General features: G+C 32.4%; 1 protein-coding gene across 1 annotated transcript in view; it reads left to right on the top strand.

Moving 5' to 3' along the window:
* Positions 1 to 226: 226 nt before the first annotated feature.
* Positions 227 to 10574, top strand: part of LOC106457579 (iroquois-class homeodomain protein IRX-6-like) — a 53553-nt gene continuing 43205 nt past the window's right edge. Inside the window, exon 1 of the mRNA XM_022383580.1 lies at positions 227 to 355. Within this exon, the coding sequence (XP_022239288.1) occupies positions 227 to 355 (129 nt within the window). The remainder of the gene's footprint in view (positions 356 to 10574) is intronic.

Raw genomic sequence — 10574 nt, 5'->3', positions numbered from 1 at the left:
TAAGACGCTAAAAATCAGATTTAGATACCCGTGATGGACAGAGCAATGATAGCCCATTGTATAGTTATGCGCTTAAGAACAACAAAACCCAACCGACGATACAGAACAATTAGTATGTTCAAGTGTTGTGTGATATATCGATATATAGATAGGTATGGAAGTTTGATACTTGATAAAAACTTTTGAACGTATTAATCTGCCTTGTTGCTATGCTGAATGTGAGAGGATGGAAAATGGAGACATAGAAGAAAGAGTACACCAACTGGAGAATGAAAAACAGAAAAAAAAAACGTATATTAGAGATCATCAGGAACCTTGGGATCGTGCCTCATTGAAACGAACTTTACCATGGGAGGTATAGGCAATTCAGTGAAAGTGGGTAGTGTTTACACTAACAGTGGTTCATTGAAACGGAATGGACTTTTATAGGGAAGAAGGTCTAACAGGACGGATGGTTTTGGAATATCTACAAACTCAACCACCCATCTTCACGACAGCACCATACTTGCAACCACATGGCACCTTTGAACACAACACACTAAGGCAGGGTTCCCAACCCTTTTCGAGTTGTCGACCCCTTGTGGTATCTGGACATTGCTCGACATCAGTCTGATTCCACTACAGTTCAGGCTCACAGTAATGTTCTTGGTGCGACATACATTACTTAATCGGTCGTCAACCTTCACTGTTTGCTAAAACATGTTGCTGTTTCTACAAAAACTCATCCTGAATTGCAACCCTTACTGTCTGCTAAAAACATATTGCTGTTTCTACAAAAATTCAAAGGATGATATTAATTATATAATTCAGAATTCACAGTTTAAAAATATATATATAATAGATTGTTTGTTTTGGAATTTCGCGCAAAGCTACACGAGGGCTATCTGCGCTAGCCGTCCCTAATTTAGCAGTGTAAGACTAGAGGGAAGGCAGCTAGTCATCACCACCCACCGCCAACTCTTGGGCTACTCTTTTACCAACGAATAGTGGGATTGACCGTCACATTATAACGCATGTTTGGTGGTGTGCGGATTCGAACCCGCGACCCTCAGATTGTGAGTCGAGCGCCTTATCCACCTGGCCATGCCGGGCCCGTATATAATAGAACTAAATATGGATTTTTGTGTTTGTTATTTCTTTTTTACAACAGTAAAAGAAAGAAAGACAGATAACAGTTATTTAACAAAAAGTATTTTTCGTTTTATATAGGTTTTATTAACAATGAATGCAGAAGGTGACAATTTTCTTAAAATTTGCCAAAACTTATTTCAGTTGGAAAAGATTATGAGCAGAAACAACTTTCATAGATTTAACTGAAAACAGTTATGTTTGAAAAGTAACGAAATTTATGAATTAACCATGGCAACATTTAAAGTACTGCGTTAAGATGAAATATTGATTATTAATATTATTATTTTATTAATCTTTATGTATTTCTTTAACACTTCGAATCGCGGTTAAAAGACTGTTTAATTAGACTATTAAATTCTTTGTAGTTGTTGGCGTTTTAGAAAATTTAAAACCGACCACAAAATTTAAGTAACATTAGGAATTGATCATAACAACAAAGTTTTTAAACTATAGAGAAACATACATATCGATAGAATTTTATTTCTGAATCAACAATTATTATAAAGTATTTATACTAGCAAACCAGGTTACCATGAAACGATTCAGGTTACCATGAAACGATTCAATCATAACTTTCATATCACTATATTCTTTTGTTTTATAATTTTTAACGCCAAAAATATTCATTTTTTTTCCACATATTCTACTACTTTGATTATAATGATGTTTATATATTCGTAACCGTACGCCATTAATGCTGTAATTTCATACATTAGCTGATTACAAGCTAATGCTGTAAAATTAATCTTCCTGTCACCTTGGTGTATTAACAATATAAAAATAATTGCTTTTAACACAATTTCCATTGAAAAGTCATTTTGCTCGTAAATCCTATAGCTTTTTGGCACTGTTATAATAAAATGATGGCTTAAGTTATAAATGCTAAACCACAGCATCACTCCAGCCAGACGATTAGCCTGTCATGTATATTATTATATCGTTGTTGTAGTTTTAATGGTTTTGAAAATATTTTGATAAATCAGCTGAACCCACTAGTTGAGATCATTTTAAGTTAGAAACGGCGAACATTTTTGTTACGCAATTCAGCACTTTGCCTTCTGATAAATGAATAATTAACCCATGTAGCCTAAATTATGCATATGTAGATAAGGCATAGATATCAGGTCACACATGTATAAGTATGATTTCAAAAATTATTACCGCATTACCTCAGTTTTGTTTGTTAAAAAAGTTATAACTAGTGAAATATTGTAATTGATCATTTAAAGTTGTAAAATGGATGCTATTACAGATATAATGAGAGGCTGTTTTTAAAGGCGCAAACGAAAAATGCAAGTATAACACAGATAGTCAATTTTATCTATACATCTATGTCTATTTTGCCGAAACAATGCATGCAATGAGGATTTTATGTTACCGCTATAATTATAGAGATGTAACAGATTGATAACCTCAGATATCACCCAGAGACCTACCTATGTCGTAATGTATACGGAGACTAGTTTTTTGGAAAGTGTATACATAAATAATCACTCAGGCAACTCAGGAAATAATAAAGTTGAATACACCCTAAAGCTGATAACACAAAGAGTTTTATACTTTAATTTATAAAAACATACTATTCAATCGCAAGCCTCTGTTCTAAACATATGTTTATTTTATAAATCATAACGTATGCTAAAAATGCTGCTGTATCTAGAACGCAGAGATTACAAAATGTGTGTGGTGAAATTAATAATTGAATACGTGCTAATAGATAACATACGATATGATAATTACTTTAACCAAACGAATATTACCGGGCTACAAAGGATTTTTTTAGAAACATTTTACAGTTTGTATTTATGGAAAGAGAATTATGTTATTCCAATAAAATATAATAAATGTAAAGAGAATCAACATTATTGTCATATTACAAGGCAAAGATCGCGCACTTTCAGTCGTACTTTTTAGTGGAAGTTTGTTAGCAAACATAGAATTTGTTCAAGATAAGTTCACCTGCCTTAATTAATTCATAGTGATGAAATTAATTATGGAAACATACACGTACATGAGTCAGAAACAGCACATAATGGCTACTACATGGGGAATTTATTAACGGTGTAAAACATTATCACAGTTTGTTTTAGAATTTTCTTGCAAAACTACACGAAGGGCTATCTACTTATATTACCTAATATTGAACTGACAGACTAGAGACAAAGCAGTGAGTCAACAGTAACGACCACCAACTTTTAGACTACTCTTGTCTAACCGAATAGTGAGATTTGACTGTCATTCTTTTAAAACATTCACAACCCCAAAGTTCGGAGTGCGTTTTTATGGCAACGGGCTACGAACCATAAACCATCGGATTTGTAGTCCGTGTGCGCTAACCACTAAGCTATACCCCCACCCAATTATCACAGAAAGAACAAGAAGAAAAAGAAATAAGTTGAACAATGTATGTTGTATGTGTGCCCTTTGTTGTACACAGAGCACTATACCTTATTTTCATGCTGCCATACGGTTGTAGAATGTTGTTCCCAACCATCTGTTCTACAACTTACAATTCAACCATTTTATTGGGTCGAGTTTTGACCTTTTCAATTTTGAAACAAACTCATGCAGTCTTTTTTTATATCTGGAATGTGCAAGCCAAACAATTGTTTTAACTATTCCGTCTATATCATCAAGATATCATTTCACCACGTTTGGGATTATTGTCTTGCTGTAAGATGATCAATGTTCCTGAGTTACAAACATGACGGATCAGGGCCTTCATGATCTTGTAAGCTGTCAGGATGCTATCAATTTTGTGTAGATCTCCGACACTGTTATAGCTCCCAAACTTGTACTTATTTCTCACCAAGCTATATTTTAGATGTTGATACCATTCTCTTCTCTGCCGTAAAAAATACTGTCATTCATGTTTTCCAAACTATTCGAAGTTGGATTCATTTGTACATCACACACACGTTTCCAGCTTTGCTCATTCCACTTTTTGTGGTCTGATGCCCATCACTGAGATCACTTCTGAGCTTACAGCAAATTCATTGGCAAGATCAATACATAACTGTCGTTTATCTCATAAAGAACATACCTTGAGATACTTAACGTCATTATGGGAGAGCTTTCGATTTCTATCTCAACCACGTCTATTATTAAAAATGCCAGTTTCATGTATATATTCTCTTCAAATTGTACACACAGTTCCTACAAACACTTGGCGTTTTGCCACAATGTTTCGCATGTAGTATCTTTGGCCAGCCAAACCTTTAATTTATACATGCTTGTTGTACGGTATTTCAGCCCTGGCAGACATGGCTTGATCCATGTACTAGACGTATACTTTTATAGACTTTATACTAGTGTTTAACTGGATTTATCAAAGGGTTTCAGATATATTAACATTGTTTTTATAACTGTGATACTGGCCTTGGTGTTAAAAACTACCTTCCATTGGTAAATCTGTAAGCTTATAACGAGAGATATTATCCCATAAAATCTGTATAAGCAAGTACCGATTTAACTGCTCCCTCCAGGTGGCTCAATGGCAAATCTCACAGATTACAACGCTAAAATGCGGGTTTCGATACCCATGGTTGGCAGAGCACAGGTAGCTCATTGTGTAGTTTTGTGATTAATAACAAACAAACAAAACAGAAAGCAATCTAACTATTTAACAAATCTATTTCCTCCCTGAGATTTTTCTATTTATGAATTATTCAGCTATAGTCTATTATCAATGGATATTATCAGCTAAAAAAATGTTCTATAATATTTCATAACTTGTGTTATAAATAACATCATGTAAACTCTATTACTGCTTTGGAAGTATAAACACGGTGATTACGTAAAGAACATTGTACGTAAAATAAGATTGAATCGCATTATCATTTCATTTGTGAGACAGAATGACATTGTCCTGTTACTTAAAACTTGCTGATTAATCATACATAGTTATTGCTCTGCGCTAGTATTTAAAAATATATGTTGCTATATCATAGTTTGGAGAAATTTAGACTTACAAAACACATATAGTAGTCCTCAATCAAAACAACCCACTCACACTCTTTAACTTTAACCAAATACATTGTAAAATGTTCACCTTAATGTTTAATTCCTATATAATGTAATAAAAATATACAGTTTTCTGTTCTTTGTGATATCACATAAATAGTTTTCTTATAATGTAACCTGAATCAAATATCAAAGTTACCGACGAACTTTACAGTTCTCTATCCATATCTAGGACAATTCACAGTAGCTAACTACTCAAGCATATAAAGTTCCTGCAGCTAACATTTAGCTACACACAGAATTTTTACTTCTTTTTAAAATCATGATTTGAAACTTAAAAGAGACTTGTGCTAGAATTTATAGCCAAAAGCAATGGTTGGAAGCATGATTTTATGACAGGAATTTAAACAAGGGACATGCCAGTAATTGTCCAACTCAGATAGATTTCGTCTTTTTAATTGTTTTTTCACATTGAATATGTTGCTCTCTGTTGGCATTCTGAAAACATTTCAGCATTTTACAAAACAAATATACTTTAACATATAAGTCTATAAGTCCTAAAGCTATTTTTTTACTAACAGCAATGTTAAGAAACAATACATCATAGAAGCTCTGATACTCGAGAAGCTGACCACAATACGCTAAAAGTTACAACTTCTCTTCATGACACATTGTAATTTCATGGAAAAATTGCCAAAAGAATTGTTACATTAAAGCTGCTTATGTGATCTACATTCCAGGATTTGTTTCTTAAATCATTCTTAGAACTAGTTTTTCAAACGTTTCCAACAAAAGTTGTCAACTTTTATTATGGTGATAAGAGGTCATAAACAATACTGTTAAGTTTTCAATTGTAAATCGCCAGTGACAGTAAGTCGAATAAAAAAGTGCAAATCTTAGAACTAGGATTTTTTGCAAATTTTTTTTTATGCATGCCTAAGTTTGATGTCACTTCGCCTAAATACTTGTTACATATGTTTCGACTAAAAATGAAAAAAAAAAAAACATTTGAACCGTCGGCATGAAATATCGCTTTTAAAATATACTTCCTTCCAGTATATAAAGTATATTACAAAATAAAATTTCCAATCTGAAAAGCATCGTAGACGCATGTTTACTAAACAATCAGATCAGAGATCCATAGAGTGTAACCGTTAATGATTTTAAACTGTTGACCAGAAGAAAGGCAGCCAACCATTAGCACCCAGTGCCACAATAATTTTTTTTCCAGCTCTTGAGGAACCGAATAACGGGATTGCCTCTTTTATAACCTACCCATAACTCAAAGTGCAGAGCGCATTCAGCGGCATCATCTCTCAAACAGTGGACCTTTAGATATGCAGCCCAATATGCTGATCATTAGGCAACGCTTGGTCAAGTATATTAAGGCGTAACTTGTTTAAAGAATGATTAACCTGAGATATCTAGATTAATAACTTAAACACGTGATGTAAAATTTTCACTGTAGAAGGTCTTGTTTCTTTACTTATCGCTTTCTTCGTGTTTTCTGTGAAGGCAACGGGTACAATTAAAAGTTGTAATATTACTATGGTGTAAACGTTTTTGCTGACGATGCGTGATTATAATTAATTATATTTGTCATAAGATAACAGAACTAGGATTTTTTTGTTTCTTTTAACACTATATTCTGTATTCGTATATGATGGTTTGTTTGTAGTTAAGCACAAAGCTGCACAATTGGCTATCTGTGCTCTGCCCACTACGGGTATCAAAACCCGGATTCTAGCGTTGTAAGTCCGCAAACATACCGCTGTGCCACTGGGTGCCGGATATGATGGAAAGAGTGTTTTTGACATACTGCTAGATTTATACACTGTGTCTTTTATATGTGAGTAATTTATATCTTTAAATTTTACCCTGATAAGGGATAGAATGGAGCTCACTATTTTTACTGGCTGAACTTTAACAGCATCTGACACAATTTACTGTATCAAAGGTACATTCCAATTCTATACATTTAAGTTAAAACTTCACATCTTATCAACGTAAAGTATTTTATTTTTGTAAATTATACAGCTGTTTTTGTTATTATAATTAATTTAACTCTGGGTATTGCGCGCATATTTATACCCTTTATGTAATTTTCCCCAAACATAGCTGGCTTACGCAAGTTAATAAGTTTATATCAAATTTTTTCTCATTAAGGTAAAAACAGCTGGGTTTATATTTTTGACTTAATGAGCATTAAAATATGAGGTTCGATCGTGTCATGTTTGTACGTCTCATTAAATATTCACAATATTAGAAATCCAGTTATTATTATTTTCTTATGACATAATTTGAGCTTTGTTTTTGCCCCTGAGGAATCAACGATTATTTATTACGATGGAAGGTTCACTTTAATATTTTTTCCACTTTACTGTATGTAATACAAGATTTTATTAAATTTTTGTATTTAACACAGGTAGTCTCAAATGTCACAGTTGCAATAGGAACGTTTAGAAAGCAGATAAAGCTTTATATCAATCTAATTATGTAATCCACTACTTTCTTTGAACTAAGTGTTGTACCGGAATTCATTTTATATGTATTATACGTAGTGCATGTATTATTAATGTCACGTTGAACCTCAAAAAAATCTCTATTGTTGGTTTTCAGTGAAGAACGTAAGTTTGTGGCTCTTAAAAAGTTCCTGAGGTATGAAAAAGATTCACAGAAATTGGAAAAGTTTCTTAAAAAAACATTAATACACATATTTGAGCATGCAGAGATATACTTATGTTGTACGGCTATTTTCGTATCAGAAATATAAGTTTTGATTGTTAATCATCCTGTATAATCTTAATGGTATTTTACAATTCAGCCCTCACCGAGAAACTTTAGGATACATATTTTGTTGCTTTAAAATAATTAATATAAGAGTTATGCACCTAATATTGCAGCAATTACGGGATACGAGGTGAATAATATCAGTGTGTGAAAGTTGGCTGATTTAAAAGTTTAGGTCGCTTTATCACCAAACAGGACTAAAAGCAGTTTAATGGATACCTTATCTATCATCTCAATCTACGCCAGGTTTAACCATCCTTTACTTTATTGGTAGTTTGCAAGATTTGCTGTTGGGTAAAAAATAATCATTGTGGGTAGTTAAGGTACTATTTCCCATAATACATTGTATTGTATGTCACTGTGTACGTTTCTGTTAAAGGTAAGTATTAAGCCACAGAATAAATATAGATTTTACTTCTCATACATGTATTCTGACCGTAAGTTGAGCGTTAAATGACATACAGGTTCGCCGCTAATTTGACGCCCTACTGTATATGCTTTAGAATTGTTGCAACGTAAGTGCTTTAGATGTGTTCCAAGTTGTACCTTTGTTGTTTTTTTAATGTATACTTAACTAGGTAATCACCAGATGCAATGTTACGTTGTTTAATTATTTTATTAATATCTGTAGTGGCGAAGATGTAATAAAATGACGTTCCAGATTTTAGTCATGCCATCTTTTGGAATTCTATTCATATAATTAACAAAAGGTACATCAATGATGGTTTCTGTTTTTAGAATTTGTAAGAAATTTTAGAAAATATACTATTTCACGTACTCTTTGCAATTACCTGTAAATATTATTTTTCATCTAGTTAGAATACTGAGATATATTAATAAAATGAAAAGTAATATCACTAAATTTGAATACATTAAGAAAAGTTTTCTATATATACAGGGTGGTTCATAAGTAAGTATTTGTACATGTTGTATTTGTGGCAAAGCTACTAAAGCTACTTGCCGTAGACCCAAATTTTGAATTACTGACCAGAGAAAAGGCAGCCAATCAGCAGCACCATACCACCCATTATCCACCCTAAGAAATTGATTGTCATTCGTATAACGCACCAACAGCTTAAAGAGCATGAAATGTGATTTTGCATGTATTCGAACCCGGCATTCTAGCCAAAATCCAGAGCTTTATCCCGGGCGAATCCGCGTCCCCTATAAATACGTTTACCCAATTAATGAAACAATGGTTCATTTAATCAGGTTTACAATACAATATATGCTGTTACTATAAAAAACAGAGGTAAATGAGCAAGCTATTTTACAAAACACTTTTCTTTCTTGAAAAAAAGTGTTCAAAGTGTTTGCCCTCCTGAATTATTCATAGTTGCACTCTTTCTTGTTCTCCCCTACAAAATACCTTTGTTAAGTCTGAGAGCCATTTTAGTAGTCTAGAAAACAAACAAGAATTAAATAATTAGAATTATAAATTCTAATAAAATTAAGTAAGCTGAAAAATCCTTCGTTAAACGTACTTATGGTCCACCCTATATATATATATATATATATATATACGTTTGTATGTGTGTGTAACATTAGTCTTTCTTTTAATAGGTTAATATTGTAAAGATATTTCAAATAATAACACCCCATTAAATTATATATCTACAGTTAATGCTATAGGTTTGCTAAATGGTTAGGAAATATTTATCTGCCTTTAGGATACGTCAAGGTTGGTTTTAATGGCAAATTACCCCATTTACTTCCCGAGATTTTGTATACCTATATTTTTCTTAAGGACTTTTTCAAGAATTACTTACAGATAAAAATGGAAAAGCCTTCCACTATTTTTCTTCCATTTTCGTTTTAAAAATCTGGTACATCTAAAAGCGAAGTGCAAAAAAGTGTTTCTTGAACAACAACAACAACAAAACAAAAAGTGGCCAGAATAACAAACGAAATGAGAAACTACAACATCTATCAATGCATAAGTTGCTTTATTCAGTGTCAAAAACTCCAAAGAGTATTAAAATATTATCCGGTAGACTGAAAAGGAAGATAACAGCAAAAAATCGTTCAGATGTTTTCAATGGGAAAATATCCTATGCGTAACACTCTGTTAAAACAGTGCTTTTATTGTATTAACTAAAAGCATAGTATATACTGAAATGTTATTTCTTTGCTTAAGTTATACAAGTGGTTTCCATAACATGACATTTAAGTAATTAGTGATCCTACTAATTACATAAATTGAAGATTCAATATTACTTAAGAATGAACCTAAAATTCTTGAGCAACACATTCTGAGAAGCTAACTGTATAATTACTGACCACCACGTTTAGAAAATTAAAGGTAGAATAACATTATACTGTATAATTACCAATTACAACATTTAGACTTTCAACTGGTAAATTACTCACCACCTTATCATAGTGCTTACTATAGAATTACTGAACATTCGATTCGAAGAACTAAATGTAAGAATATCTCACAATTATATCGGATTACTAATGGTTGTAGGATAACTGACCAACAACTGCATATAAATCAATTGAATACCAAAGTAGATTACTAACTGTAAAATTTCTTATTACTGTTTTGAAAGTTCTAAACATAACAACTGCAATAACTTTCAGACTTTCAAGTGTGCCAAGTTTATCTGTGTTATTGTTTTTATTATTAATATAATTATACAATGACTGTTCACAATATACACTCAACTCACTATTAAATGACTGGT

The sequence above is a fragment of the Limulus polyphemus genome, unplaced genomic scaffold (genome assembly GCF_000517525.1).
Source record: "Limulus polyphemus unplaced genomic scaffold, Limulus_polyphemus-2.1.2 Scaffold348, whole genome shotgun sequence".
In the NCBI taxonomy this organism is placed as follows: Eukaryota; Metazoa; Arthropoda; class Merostomata; order Xiphosura; family Limulidae; genus Limulus; species Limulus polyphemus.
The sequence above is the reverse complement of the archived record's forward strand: the minus strand, read 5'-3'. Positions and strand labels throughout refer to the sequence as shown.